Source organism: Zeugodacus cucurbitae, chromosome 4 (assembly GCF_028554725.1).
Source record: "Zeugodacus cucurbitae isolate PBARC_wt_2022May chromosome 4, idZeuCucr1.2, whole genome shotgun sequence".
In the NCBI taxonomy this organism is placed as follows: Eukaryota; Metazoa; Arthropoda; class Insecta; order Diptera; family Tephritidae; genus Zeugodacus; species Zeugodacus cucurbitae.
In genome coordinates, this window is record NC_071669.1 from 70647243 (window position 1) to 70661137 (window position 13895).

Sequence of the window (13895 nt, forward strand, 5' to 3'; positions counted from 1 at the left end):
GTCCTGGCCAGCACCAAGTGATTATTAGGTGACCCTGTCTATGGCAAACTTTAAAAATAAATTAGCCTAGTTACGAATGCTTATATAATAGTGACTTTATGACATTATCTTCAAAATCTCAACAACTTTAAACAAAACTGTACATATTTGACATAAATCGAATGTTTCTAGCAGTGCTAAATAAAACCTTTCATTAATGCAAAATTGTTGAACTTCTTTATACCAGACTTAAATTATCACCATGATGAATTGTTAGTTTAGTCAACTGTGATTCAATGTATTTTATATGGTAAACAGAAGAATTCAAATTTTATGCTCTAAAGAAATCAAAAAAGAAAAAAAATGTATTTTAGTATAATCCGAAAAAAGTAGAAAGAATCGGCTAAGAATCGGCCAAATATGGCCGACGCCGATACCGATGCCGATGCTTAATTTTGTGGCCAATACTGGCCGATGCCGATACCAAAGCCAATCGGTCGGTCTCTAATTAAAGCCATTCATCGATGCTTCGATAAGAAATTTACTACTTTCTACTACTTCTTATTTATTTATTAAAGGCCACCTCCAAATTCACCAAATTAGGAAGTTATAGATTTCAAAATATCTATAAGCCCTGCGATCTGCTATGGTTCTTCAGTACGGAACTTCATCAACGACATCACGTAACAGGAGCGATAGTTATCGTCTATGGTTGACTGATAGGTAGTAGGTAGAAGTGGTTGTCGCACCTAGGCCTTTCTAGGTTGACTCATAAGGAGTGCAAATTATTGATTATTAGGTTTGTAGTTCTCTGGGGTCTTCTATTTTCGAAACACTTTCAAGAAGGCTTTTGATAGACAGAGCCCATCAGATATTACTTAAAAAAAAAATCAATATTTGAATTATAATTTTTATGGGAGAAGTCCGTAAGTTCTTGTAGATATTGAAATCTTAAATGGATTGGTGGTTTCGAAGGCAAATTGTATTTTTAAATAATTTTTCACTTTTAAAGAAAATCTGTAGAGTAGCAGTGCATACAATATTTCTCAACAAAATTCACAAAAATATATAGAAATATGATTAATAATGAAAGAGAGACTTCCACTACTATTTCCGCAAGGACTTTGATCAATTTTGTCACTCCTTCTTAAATCAGCGCCCTTTCTTTACACACGCACTTCAGATTTCCAATCTACATGCCATAACTATTGTGTAAATTTTTAACAACTACCAGCTACAACAATAACAACAGCTATCCGTGCCGCTGTTTCGTACATTTTTAAGACTTCTTCTTTACTGTTTTTGCTATTTCTTTTTCTTATTGCGAATTTCGCGTCTGACAGCTTTGCCAAATTGGCAAATATTTTTCTAATTTTCCAAAGGCGCATTCGTTTCCTACCATCCACCAGTCGGTACTTGCTGCTCGCACAAATACACGTCTTCAAATAGCACTCGGTATATAAAAGAGTTTATGGAAACATTGGTACTCGATGCCACGACGAGTACATCTTTTCGTCTGCATTTTTATTTTTACTTTATGGCGAATGGCAGACGCAGCTGTGCTTGCTGCAAAAGTAAATACTGCCTCGAAATGTAGCAATTTTGTATGGTGTTTCATGATTGCCTTTGGCAAACGTTGGAGCTGCACTCGCACACAGCTGACAGCCAGCAATGAAGATTTGGGCGAAAAAATCGGCAAATAAAAAAATTGTTGAAGGAACTCTTAAAGTCAAATGACAAAAAGCGAGGGAAAAATTGCTGAGAAGGTATTTCATGCAATAGCAGACATGCAATGTTGCCTTGGCAGTGTAACAGTAATTAGTGTCTATGAAAAAGCTTTTTCAGAGCTTTCAACAGTTAAAGGCAAATAATTGAAAATTCCAAACACTAAATAAGTTGGGTGCTACTCAGAAAGCCACTTCATAAAGTCACCATGTTCATACATTTTTGTTGGCAACTCTGCTGCAAGTAATAGTTGCTCAAATCCCAAGTGATCCTGCCTTCTTTCGGCGCGCTTTCCAATACTTTGTTTGCACTTTTAACTACTCAATACACGCTTGCCAAATTATCCTACAGGAATTGAGTTGCTCAACTCTGGCGTAGCTGTTGCTATTTATATTCCATTCGCCGATTTCGCAGCCTCTCTTCCCGCCTTCCTTCCCTCCTGGTTTATATACAGTTTATGTGTAAATGTATAGGTGTTCGCTTCATTTTTTGCCTGGTTTACTGATAGTTTCGAATTTCTTTTCAAGCGTAAAAACATTTTAACCGCATCATTGATTTACGAGCCACAAACAAAGTTACAAAAAATTCCGAAGCTGCGGTATGCATAAAAAATTATGTAAACTGCTGGCTATATGTACAGAAGAGTATGTGTTTAAGGTTACTAAATTAAACAAAAAGGCATATATAAACGACGAATTCTGAAATTGTATGAAAAGTTGTCCGATCACAAGCTTGTATGAAGAAATTTCTATGTCTATACCAGTCAAAAGATCATTGAGTACGCGTAATTAGGTTAGGTTAGTCTGGTAGGTCAGCAGGCCACTCATAGACCAGTTATGGTCCTTAGCGATACCAGATGGAGTGCCTTCACGTAGTCTCTGAGTAGTAGTCATCGTTTAGCATGCCAGCGCTTAACCAGAATTTTAAGAGATTATGAGGCCTCACTAACTATATCTCTTCCAACTTAGATATGTTCATCGATTTTCGTTTAATGTAGAGTGAAGAATACTCCTTGGCCACTTCGAGATGTCCTCATAAAGTAAAAATAAGCTAAATTCGGTGAAATGATCTCGACGGTTCTCAAACTGTTAAACGAAATTAATCGAATTTAAAATTAACTCTATACCGTTAGACTTAAATTTTTAAATAGTTAATATGTATGTGTATGTACTATCAGTTTAGCAATCAAGTACATCTGATTAAGCGCCTAATCACTATAATATCAATTACTATCGCATTGTAGTGAGTTGATAATTCAAGAGTAAAAGAGCACGAAAGAGAGTGGAAGAGAAAATAAATAAATAAAACGAATTAAATCAAGAAACTTCGCAGAGCAAACTAATGCTACGTAAGTAATGTGATGGGATTAGTAGTTTGACAGCCGGCATCGAGGCAATTGACTGTAAATTTCCACGAATTACTCAATTCAGTTAAAATGAAGCAAATTTACGTAAATATTTTCAACAGTATTTTGCTTGGCATTACGCTGCAAGCAGTTGGTAACCAGGTAATAAGAATGGCTTTCATCAATTTGTCTGACGGCGCTGTATCAAGCCATAAAGATAAGATTATTGCAAAGTCATATGCATAAATATTGAGCTTAACAAACAACTCTCTTCTGACCACCAGGCCTCTGACAGCAAATATTCGCACTTTGTTGCTGGTGTAGTTGAATTTCGACCCGACTTTATAGGTCTAACGACCGAGCAGCTGATTGCCAAACACACAGATGCATACATAGAGATATTGTCATCACCTGAGGCGCTGGAGACAGATATTGTAGTCTTTCCAGAGGGCACACTCAACAACGAGTTCAAGACGAGCTATGTACCAGCGCCTGAAGCAGCTATCATACCATGTTTGGAGGCAAATCAAAGCAGTCGATATGAGCACTTTTTGATCGCGCTTTCCTGTGCCGCACGTGACAATCGCAAATATGTGATCATCAATTTGACCGAGAAGGAAGATTGCGTGGCTAACGCAGCATTCGATCCACGGCCTTGTGCCACAAACGGATTGAATATATACAATACGAATGTGGTATTCGATCGGGAGGGACGCGTCATATCGCGCTATCGCAAGGTGAATATCTATATAGAGCGGAAAAATACAACTTATCAGCCCGAGTTCGCAATATTCGATACGGATTTCGACGTGCGCTTTGCGCACTTCATTTGCTTCGATTTGCTCTTTTACACGCCAGCCGAGGAGTTGGTGGTTAAGTATGGCATTAGGAATATCATATTCACCAGTATGTTCTACTCCGAAACGCCATTTCTAACAGGTGAGTACTGCTTACTATCTGCTATATAAAATTATTTATAACCGTTTGATTTTAGCCGTTCAGCTGCAGCAATCATGGGCTTGGGGCAACAATGTCACATTACTCGCCGCTGGCGCCAGTTATCCGCAATCAGGTGCCACCGGCTCAGGCATTTACGCCGGTAGTAGTGGCAGCTTAGTGTCTGCAATGATCGGCACCAAAGGTGAGCGTCAGATCTATGTGGCGAAAGTGCCGAAGTTTGTAGGAAAAAGCAGCCTACATGCCACCGCATCTGAGTCACCTGCGATAACATCCACGCAACCTCAAACCGGCCTCAAATTGCTGCGTGATCCACAGTTGGATAACTTCAACTCACAGCCCTTGCTGTTGAACTCTTCCGCCGCAATTTCAGTGCAACTCTGTGCCGAAGCGCTCTGCTGCAGTCTAACGGCCGAAACAATAACTACAGAAAACTCCTACGGCAATGGCACCATCACTGATGCCTATCAATACCGCTTTGGCGTCTTCACTGGTTGCCGTTCGTATGAGAAGGAGCAGTACAGCGATGTAGCCATTTGTGCCATTTATGCTTGTACCGATGACACAGTCTCGAGTTGTGGTCTCTTATTCCCTGCGAATACAACGATCAAACCAAAGTTTGCTTTTAAAAGCTTGACCATTGCGGGGAACTTTCAAAAGGCCGAACGTTTGCTGCTTATGCCAAATACACTTGACTTGAGTTTTTATTCCCTGCAGCCAGCGCAGGTCTCTTGGCACCTCGATGATAAAGGGTATATATCTCCATTTATTATTAAGCATTACTTTCTAAGAGACTCAATTAATTTTTCAGCAAATCATATGAGGCGACAATAGATTTAACAGTTAAAATGGATAATCTTTTAGCGTTTGGCATTTACGCTAATTACTATGACAGTTCATCGGCTGCACCTAAATATGGCAGTTCTGTGCTAATGCTGATATCAAGTATACTACTCGGGATTGGAAGCTATGTCATAGATCTTTTATATATACGATTTCTTTAATTATATTTAAAATTTTAAAATAAATGCGAGAATGCTGATAATAAAATAAAGTTGTCTATATTTATACTTAATACCTTTTGAAAGCTTCGAAGTTGAAGATAATTTCGTATACCTGGGAACCAGTATCAACAACACCAACAATGTCAGCCTCGAAATCCAGCGCAGAATCACTCTTGCCAACAGGTGCTACTTTGGACTAAGTAGATAATTGAACAGTAAAGTCCTCTCTCGACGAACCAAAATCACAATCTACAAGTCGTTTATCATTCCCGTCCTGCTTTATGGTGCAGAAGATTGGACGATGTCAACATCAGATGAGACGACACTAGGAGTTTTCGAGAGGAAAATTTTGCGCAAGATTTATGGTCCTCAGAACATTGGCAACGGCGAATACCGCAGACGATGGAACGATGAGCTGTACGAGTTATACGACGGCATTGACATAGTTCAGCGAATAAAAAGACAGCGGTTACGCTGGCTAGGTCATGTTGTCCGAATGGACGAAAACACTCCAGCCCTGAAAGTGTTCGATGCAGTTACCGCCGGAGGAAGCCGAGGAAGGGGAAGGCCTCCACTCCGTTGGAGGCACCAGGTGGAGAGCGACCTGGTTACACTTGGAATCTCCAACTGGCGCCGAACTGCGAAGGAAGAGTGGCGCGCTCTCATCAATTCGGCTATAAGCGGTTGAACGCCAATCACATACATACCTTTTGAAAGCTGTTTTTGTATCTGTTAAGCTTGGGAGTGTTTTCTTTTTAATTTCGTTTGCGGGTTATAGTCTTATGCTATAAAAATAGTTCTGGGACTTTGAAAATCAGGCAGAAGCTTCTGTACAACCAACCACAAAAGTAAGAGCCAGCGGTTTTCCGAAACATGTTCACACTCTTAAAAAAATATTCTTGTCTTTTGGTTTGAAAAATCCACCCGGTGTTGACAACTTATATTTTCTTTGGATCAACCTAAATTCTAAAGTTTCGAAAATGTTTTCCAATATTATCTACCATATAGAAGAACCCAACTCCCTCATATTTCGAAGAAGGGTTTGTGATTTCAAGAAATATTTGATGAAATATCATCTTGTAGACTCCGAATCACGTTAGATAAAGTCAGGAGCTGTTAGTAACACATCAGTAAAGTTTACTAAAGGTATCACGTAGCTTAAAGTTTGCCGTTCAGTTTAATATTACGTCACGTTTTCGAGTTATCGCATATATTAAGAAGCTGTCTAAAGAGTTGACTAACCGTCAATGTTTGTAAATATTACAATGGCCCTTATATCTTTAATTTACTTAAACTTTATAGGACTTATTGTAACGGGTGATTTTTTTGAGGTTAGGATTTTCATGCATTAGTATTTGACAGATCACGTGGGATCACGTGCTCAGTATGCTTTGACATTTCATCATGAATAGACTTACTAACGAGCAACGCTTGCAAATCATTGAATTTTATTACCAAAATCAGTGTTCGGTTCGAAATGTGTTTATCGACAAATTTTGTTCAGCGATGAGGCTCATTTCTGGTTGAATGGCTACGTAAATAAGCAAAATTGCCGCATTTGGGGTGAAGAGCAACCAGAAGCCGTTCAAGAACTGCCCATGCATCCCGAAAAATGCACTGTTTGGTGTGGTTTGTACGCTGGTGGAATCATTGGACCGTATTTTTTCAAAGATGCTGTTGGACGCAACGTTACGGTGAATGGCGATCGCTATCGTTCGATGCTAACAAACTTTTTGTTGCCAAAAATGGAAGAACTGAACTTGGTTGACATGTGGTTTCAACAAGATGGCGCTACATGCCACACAGCTCGCGATTCTATGGCCATTTTGAGGGAAAACTTCGGAGAACAATTAATCTCAAGAAATGGACCCGTAAGTTGGCCACCAAGATCATGCGATTTAACGCCTTTAGACTATTTTTTGTGGGGCTACGTCAAGTCTAAAGTCTACAGAAATAAGCCAGCAACTATTCCAGCTTTGGAAGACAACATTTCCGAAGAAATTCGGGCTATTCCGGCCGAAATGCTCGAAAAAGTTGCCCAAAATTGGACTTTCCGAATGGACCACCTAAGACGCAGCCGCGGTCAACATTTAAATGAAATTATCTTCAAAAAGTAAATGTCATGAACCAATCTAACGTTTCAAATAAAGAACCGATGAGATTTTGCAAATTTTATGCGTTTTTTTTTTTAAAAAAGTTATCAAGCTCTTAAAAAATCACCCTTTATGTAAACCTCAGTTTTGTGGTATTTTCATAATTTACGCATCGTTGCGCACACATACTGACCAAATGGAGTTTGGGTATCGACTATTGTATTTTCTTTTTATTATGGCAGTAATCACTTTATATTTGGGTGACGTTTTGGTCAAGGTCAAGGGCGTCGTTGTAACTTAAATGCTTTGTGATTTCGAAACCAAAGACGAACCAAGTATGACAATTTCATCCGAAATTGTTCAAAACGATACACAAGACTAAATGCGAGAGAGAAGAAATTGTTGACATTAGAGAAACGTGAGCGGTATAAAAGCACTTTGCAAATATTTACGGATAGTTAATACAAAACAGTTTCTCAACGCGTACGCTTCAAGTTAGAGTGGCAGCAAGGAACTAGAAAAATATATATTTTATAAATAATAAGACAAAAATAACATCAACTAAGCGAAATGCTATCACTCCAGCTCCTCCATTTGAATAACACCAATCTCCCGTACGCCCACTTGGCGGACAAGCGCACCCAAAAGTGGCTGTTGGTGGACTCCTACGCTGACGTCTTTGCGTTGGTGGCCTTGTACCTGTTGTTGGTGCGCTATCTGCCGCAATGGATGCAAAGGTGGCACAAATATTATCTTGAAACAACTACATATAACCAGTACACTACAACAACACTTTAATCATTTTCGCAGACGCAAACCCCTTCAACTCCGACCGCTGCTCTTGCTCTACAATTTTCTGTTGGCTCTGCTGAATGTGCACATTTTCAAGGAGCTGCTCATCAATGGCGTGCGCTTGAAATATAACTTCTGGTGTCAGCCGTGTCGCGAGCTATACTCCAAGGAGGAGTTGAGGGTTTGTTAAATGTGTTTGCGCGAAATTATTTTTGTTATTCTACTGTTCTTTCTTCGCCGCCATTGCGCCTGGCACAGATTGCTGCTGCTGTTTGGTGGTTCTATGTATCCAAGCTGCTGGAGTTCTGCGACACTATTTTCTTTATTCTACGCAAGAAGCATACGCAATTGACATTTCTTCATGTTTATCATCACTGCACCATGTTTCCACTCTGGTGGATCGCTATCAAGTGGGTGCCCACCGGTTCGAGTAAGTGCAAGTGTTTTCTGGTTGTCTGTAGTGGCGATGTGTTCTCATTAATGCAAATGTGCAAATGTTATAGTAATTGAATCTCAAGCAACAACAAATTTATATACATATTTTTGTGCAATTCCCCGCAGCAATCGTGCCGTCGATGATAAATTCCTTTATACATGTGATAATGTATAGTTATTATGGCTTAAGTGCGCTCGGTGCCAGCGTGCAAAAATTCTTATGGTGGAAAAAATATCTGACAACATTGCAATTGGTAAGTCCAAGAATTGTTTAATAGCTTTTATTCGTGAAATTAGGTCTAGCCCTATGTGTCGGTATCGGTATCTATAACCTCTAACATCCACACCGGAAAAGGCTTTCCTGTTCTAAAATAAAATTAAAATAATAAGCAAAGGACTTTTAACTTTCCAGGTGCAATTTGTTTTCGGTGCCGCTTGGTCCACACAAGCCATAGCCAGAGGTTGCGACTTTCCCGCATGGATTAATTACACAACCATCCTGTATATGGCCACCTTACTTTTCCTATTCGGACAATTTTATGTGAAAACATATCAAACAAAAAGAAATAAACATAATTAAATATCCAATGCATCACTTGTTCTCAATTTCCTTCAAGACAACAACACAACAAACGCACTTCCATACAAACATACTCACACACACACACAGACTGACGACTAACTTCGACACCGAAAAGTGTGAACGTGTTTTATTGCCAACGCGACGCCCCACAAGCGTGCACAATGTCCAGCATTGAATATATTGTCCGACATTGTTAAGGAGCCATCGAGGCAAGGAGCTGCGCAGCCAGCAGTGGAGGCGTTGAAAAATAATGGTGATGACGTTGGCGCAAATGAAGTTACAACAATGATTGCAGCTTAACAAAAATCTAATTAGCTGCGCTTTGACCTTCGTTGGCGCACGAAGAACTACAACGGCACAATCAAACATACATATACACAAGCTAAGGAGCTTGTCCGCTTCCATGTTGGCAAGCTAAGTAAGAAGAATTATAAGAAAATCAAATCAGCACAAATCAGCAGAAATTCGTACGCCACGCGCAGAGTTTTGCCAGCAGTGAAATGTGTAGTCGACTGTCTAGCCGCGTACTACATCGACAGACGATCGTTTAATTTTCTCGAGAAGCAATTTATTTTCATATTTCGACGCTGGTAATGTTCATTTTTATGTAGTAAGAAGTATAATTGGATGTTGATGGGTCTATGCATATCTAAGTTTATTTGTATATATGTAAGGAGTTCGAAAATTCAAAGCCGTTAGTCTTCGTAAGAACCACTTGAAGATTTCACTATCCAACTTCCGATGTCAAACGTTTTGTGATCTTTGAATGGTTGAGAAATATTGTTTGTACCAAAAGTAGACCAGTTCGTCATTGCAGAAACTCCACTTCGTTTGAACACACATTACTATATATGTGTATCACCTCAATTTACTGGTCGCCAAGAATTATGAGTAACCGAAAAGCCTCATTAAAGAGCGACTTAATTATAAGGATTGGAGAAATAACGGAATCTCGATCAGTTGATCACAATAGGTGGACTCAGAATAGAAATGTCGAACTCAGACTCGAACCAGTTGAGAGGGCTTATAGGACAAATTGATTCACGAATGGTTAAACTCCACTTTTTACTTAAGTTCTTATAACAAAAAAAAACTTTTCAACCCTACAACATTCTTCAGCTTTAGTTCAGAAAGGTAAATCATTGTGTAGTTTAGGTAGCAAGGTTCTTAATTGTAGTTTCTGTGGAACCTATACCAATTATAATATTATAATGTCTACTTCGAACTTAGACATATCAAAGGTGTTCGATATGTATTCATCAAAGAAAAGTCTATTCTAACGTTATTCTCCAAAAAAATCGATCTATCTAATTAAACGAAACAGACTACATTGATATCCATGTACAATGCTTTATCTTTTCATTAAAAAATACATTAAATTTTATAGATGATCCATTCCATCTTACTAAATTGATTCCAGTACTATTCCAGTAGAACTCGATTCCAGTAACTATTACTTATTACAAAGATGGCAAAAGATTTTTTTTATTTTTTGAAGATATTTATGTAAATGATCTGAATTTATTCAAGAATTGATAGAGAAAATTAATTTTTATTTTTATTTTCAAATCTTCCCATCTATTCTTGAGCTTAAAAACTCGTTCGTAGACTTTTTAGTCCAGTTACGAAAGGAGCCAAACCGAAATAAGCGGTGTCTTACTTAATAATATAACTGTTGTGGTCGGTACGTGCAAATATTCAGGCATCAAGTGCCTAATTTTGTGCCTGCTAAAATGGAACTGAAAGAAACATCGCGACCTCAAATGCATGATGTGGGGTATATAAGCTCCTGGATCCTTTTCTAAACCATAAATTAAAAATGTAATTTATTGGCAGCAAATTACATGCAAAAGCAGACAGGAAAGGCGCCACCACTACTAAATACAGCATGAGTGTGTATATGTATGTATGGCTGTATACAAGTACACAAGCAATTCGAATTTGAAATTCCAGCAAACCTTCGTTAATTAGTTGCCAAACTGTTACGAAATGTTGATGAGCGACGAGCAGCGCAATGACGGCCGTTTATTTGTGTGCCAAAGCAAGGACCTCAGTCGCGCCTTCTGCCATTTTCACTGAACATTAACGTTGATTTTATTCCTGTTTTTTTTATTTTTACTTCCTTCTTGTAGTTGTTGTTGTTTTATTTGTATTTACATTAGTTGGTGTTTATTGGCTGTGGCGAGCGTTGCATTTGAGTCACGTACTTAATTCGATTTGTGGCACGAATTGGTAATGCTTGAATAACTTATTAAGCCGCATCGTTTGAACACAATGAACTGGGTAAATGCACTGCAAGTGGCGGAGGTGTGGGAAGCGGACGAAATTGCGTACACTAAAGTGTTTGTTTGTGTGTGTGTGACAGTGACTGTTGTGAGATATATTTAAATATAAAGCAAATTATATTGCCCAAACGTCGCGAGTGTTTTGATGGTCCGACAATGATTTGTCGTTAACATAAAATTATATGTGTGTTTGGAAGTATATGTGTGTGTAGAGGTACTTAGTTTGTAAATAGATGGATTGCAGAGTACATCTATAAAAATTTTGGTTGGATTAAAAAGTGTAAATATTTGAAAGTACTTGAGGAAATAAATCGCATCGAAATTAGCTTTGGTCATCTTTACTTTAAAATAATATTGCGAACGAAATTAATATCCAAACTGTATGTCAATAGCAATAATTATATATTTTATTTCTTATATTTAAGAATTATATATTATTTTATTAATTCTCGTTTAATATTTTTCCCTACAATTAAATCTAATAACGACGAAATTGTTTCTTAAATTTATCATAATGATAATCATCTGTGGCACGTTTGACACCGTTCGCAGTGCCGGCCTGAGGATGTGATTGCTGTTGTTGTTGTGCATTTTGGGCTATGTAATCACGTTTGCGACGTTTTTGTTCATTGTCGTCTATGTTAACTGCAAGAAATATAATAATTAGATGATAAATTAAACATTTCAGCATTATATAATACTAAACATTTGTAAAAAATAATAAGAATAAATAATACACTTACATCGATTATGTTGCATAAAGTTAACTGCCATATTTGTCGGTACGAACTGCGAAGGGCCATCTTTTTTATTCTTTTGATCTTGCAGTAGTTTTTGTTTGGCCTCCTCAGTCGCTTCAATGTTTTTAATTTTCGCATCAATGCCCAAATCTACTTCAGGTATACCATTTAGCATTTGATTGGATAACATCTCCTCGGAGCGATTGGAGGAGGAGTGACGCAAGTGATCGGGTAATGCGAGTAGGGCTGCCTCTTCGGGTGTTAAATATTTATTTGGATCACCGTCTTCGTTTTCAGCATTTGTTTTGGCTAAACCTTTTCTTTTTTGCAATTCTTGTTCAATGTATTTCATCATTTCTTCGTCTTCATCACGTTTATTTGTTTCTGCCGAAAATTGTGTTCCAATGCCTACATCATAGGCATCTTCAGGTTCTTTCAGCTTTCCAGATTTCAGAGCCTGCATATTCACCAACCCACCAGTTTTTACACTAAACGGGTCTTTCTGCAAAATATAGAAATAGTTGTTGTTTAATAACATTTTTACAAAATTACAGAGAAAACTTACTATGGTGATTTCTTCTTCGGGTGCTAATTTTTTGCCCAACGCCAAGCCAATGACACTTACACCGTGGGGACGTTGTCGCAACTTTTGACGCTCCTTTATTTCTTCCAAGACAGCGCTATAAATAAAAGTATTCATTATTTTAGATTCGTACTACTGAATTTTCTACATACATATCTTCATCAGGTTTATCTTCCTCGTCAGAATGTGAAGGCTTCCTCTGTCGTAGATTCTTCCGTGGTTTCTTTTTAAAAACAATCTTCCCACTCTCTGCTTCAACATCCGATTTTTGTTCCACATTTTCTAACTTTACCGCAACCTCTTCGGACATGTTTTATTTACAATTGTAATTTTTAATACCAATTTACGAAATATTTACTTGATTATTTTTGTTATTGTACTTTCCACGATAATTTATGTTAAAATCTTCAGCTTTTGTTTTGTTACTTCGTTCGTATCATGCCCAATTCACAATTGCAAAGTTATATCTATTGTGAACAATTAGTACGAAACAGGTATATATTTGACAGCTGAAACACCGACGATCATATAACAGGCACGTTGTGATAACAAAAATTTGTGTGAGCTCCAAAAATCATTTAATTAAAAACATAACTTAATTACAAATATTTACGTTTTTCAGAATTAGCAATATGAACTTCACACGCCTCGCTTTGCGTCAATTCACTCGTCACAGCAGCCGTGTACGTATGTACTCGGCAGAAGCAGCGCCTGCTGCCGCTGGTGCCCCCGACAAATTGGTACCCCCACCTCCAGAGGGTGCTGCCAAACCACCAAACCCTAAATTGGACAGTCTAGTCAACAGTATTGCGGCACTCAACTTACTTGAGGTTTCTGAGCTTAGCGCGTTGCTTAAAAAGAAATTAAATTTGCCTGAGACATCATTCGTACCACAATTTGCTGCCGGGCCAGCGCGTTCAGCTTCTGCTGAAGAAGAAGAGGAAGAAGCCGCTCCAAAGAAGGTGCAGACTGCATTCAAAGTCAAGTTACTGAAATTCGATGAAAAGCAAAAGGTTGCGCTAATCAAGGAGGTAAAGAATCTCTTGGAAGGCATGAATTTGGTGCAAGCTAAGAAATTCGTTGAAAGTGCACCAACAATTGTTAAAGAAGACATACCCAAAGATGAAGCCGAAAAGCTCAAAGAAGCTCTTAGCAAAGCTGGCGCTGTTATTGAAATTGAATAGAATGGATGCATTGCTTGAGTTTTAAATGTGCTGTTAGAGCTGCTGTATTATATGTAGCGCTCGTTATTCTTAAATACAAACATAGTTTTACACACATTGATTTGTGCTTACCAAAAATCAGCAATTGTTTTATTTTCAACTAAATACGGTAATTAATTGTAACAAAACGCTCAACGAGGAATACACGTAT

The 13895-nt window shown here is 38.2% G+C and overlaps 4 protein-coding genes across 4 annotated transcripts; 3 read left to right on the forward strand and 1 right to left on the reverse strand.

Moving 5' to 3' along the window:
• The first annotated feature begins 3050 nt into the window (after positions 1-3050).
• On the forward strand, positions 3051-5081 carry LOC105213008 (vanin-like protein 1). Its single transcript, XM_011185491.3, has 4 exons — positions 3051-3211; positions 3334-3988; positions 4044-4758; positions 4818-5081. Exons 1-4 carry the CDS (start codon positions 3140-3142, stop codon positions 5008-5010), a joined length of 1635 nt encoding a protein of 544 aa, XP_011183793.2. The 5' UTR covers positions 3051-3139; the 3' UTR covers positions 5011-5081.
• Positions 5082-7550: 2469 nt separating this feature from the next.
• On the forward strand, positions 7551-8918 carry LOC105214952 (elongation of very long chain fatty acids protein 4). Its single transcript, XM_011188666.3, has 5 exons — positions 7551-7840; positions 7914-8076; positions 8154-8325; positions 8457-8584; positions 8743-8918. Exons 1-5 carry the CDS (start codon positions 7674-7676, stop codon positions 8908-8910), a joined length of 798 nt encoding a protein of 265 aa, XP_011186968.3. The 5' UTR covers positions 7551-7673; the 3' UTR covers positions 8911-8918.
• Positions 8919-11583: 2665 nt separating this feature from the next.
• On the reverse strand, positions 11584-12943 carry LOC105213013 (splicing factor C9orf78). Its single transcript, XM_011185506.3, has 4 exons — positions 12674-12943; positions 12504-12618; positions 11942-12440; positions 11584-11843 (listed from the first exon to the last, which is right to left on the reverse strand). Exons 1-4 carry the CDS (start codon positions 12829-12831, stop codon positions 11677-11679), a joined length of 939 nt encoding a protein of 312 aa, XP_011183808.2. The 5' UTR covers positions 12832-12943; the 3' UTR covers positions 11584-11676.
• Positions 12931-13822, forward strand: LOC105213017 (39S ribosomal protein L12, mitochondrial). The gene is made up of 2 exons (XM_054230271.1): positions 12931-13081; positions 13144-13822. The coding sequence occupies exon 2, from the start codon at positions 13154-13156 to the stop codon at positions 13703-13705; it is 552 nt and encodes a 183-aa protein (XP_054086246.1). The 5' UTR covers positions 12931-13081; positions 13144-13153; the 3' UTR covers positions 13706-13822.
• The last annotated feature ends 73 nt before the right edge of the window (positions 13823-13895 follow it).

What these genes read in the sequence shown, in the direction of transcription:
- LOC105213008 (XM_011185491.3), top strand. Translation starts at nt 3,140, where the DNA reads ATGAAGCAAATTTACGTAAATATTTTCAACAGTATTTTGCTTGGCATT. An exon ending in TGCAAGCAGTTGGTAACCAG is followed by an intron (nt 3,212 to 3,333) that starts GTAATAAGAATG and finishes TCTGACCACCAG; the next exon opens with GCCTCTGACAGCAAATATTC. An exon ending in CGAAACGCCATTTCTAACAG is followed by an intron (nt 3,989 to 4,043) that starts GTGAGTACTGCT and finishes GTTTGATTTTAG; the next exon opens with CCGTTCAGCTGCAGCAATCA.
- LOC105214952 (XM_011188666.3), top strand. Translation starts at nt 7,674, where the DNA reads ATGCTATCACTCCAGCTCCTCCATTTGAATAACACCAATCTCCCGTAC. An exon ending in ACTCCAAGGAGGAGTTGAGG is followed by an intron (nt 8,077 to 8,153) that starts GTTTGTTAAATG and finishes CGCCTGGCACAG; the next exon opens with ATTGCTGCTGCTGTTTGGTG. An exon ending in ATCTGACAACATTGCAATTG is followed by an intron (nt 8,585 to 8,742) that starts GTAAGTCCAAGA and finishes TTAACTTTCCAG; the next exon opens with GTGCAATTTGTTTTCGGTGC.
- LOC105213013 (XM_011185506.3), bottom strand. Translation starts at nt 12,831, where the DNA reads ATGTCCGAAGAGGTTGCGGTAAAGTTAGAAAATGTGGAACAAAAATCG. An exon ending in CCGAAGAAGAAATCACCATA is followed by an intron (nt 12,441 to 12,503) that starts GTAAGTTTTCTC and finishes TATATTTTGCAG; the next exon opens with AAAGACCCGTTTAGTGTAAA. An exon ending in CTTTATGCAACATAATCGAT is followed by an intron (nt 11,844 to 11,941) that starts GTAAGTGTATTA and finishes TATTTCTTGCAG; the next exon opens with TTAACATAGACGACAATGAA.
- LOC105213017 (XM_054230271.1), top strand. Translation starts at nt 13,154, where the DNA reads ATGAACTTCACACGCCTCGCTTTGCGTCAATTCACTCGTCACAGCAGC.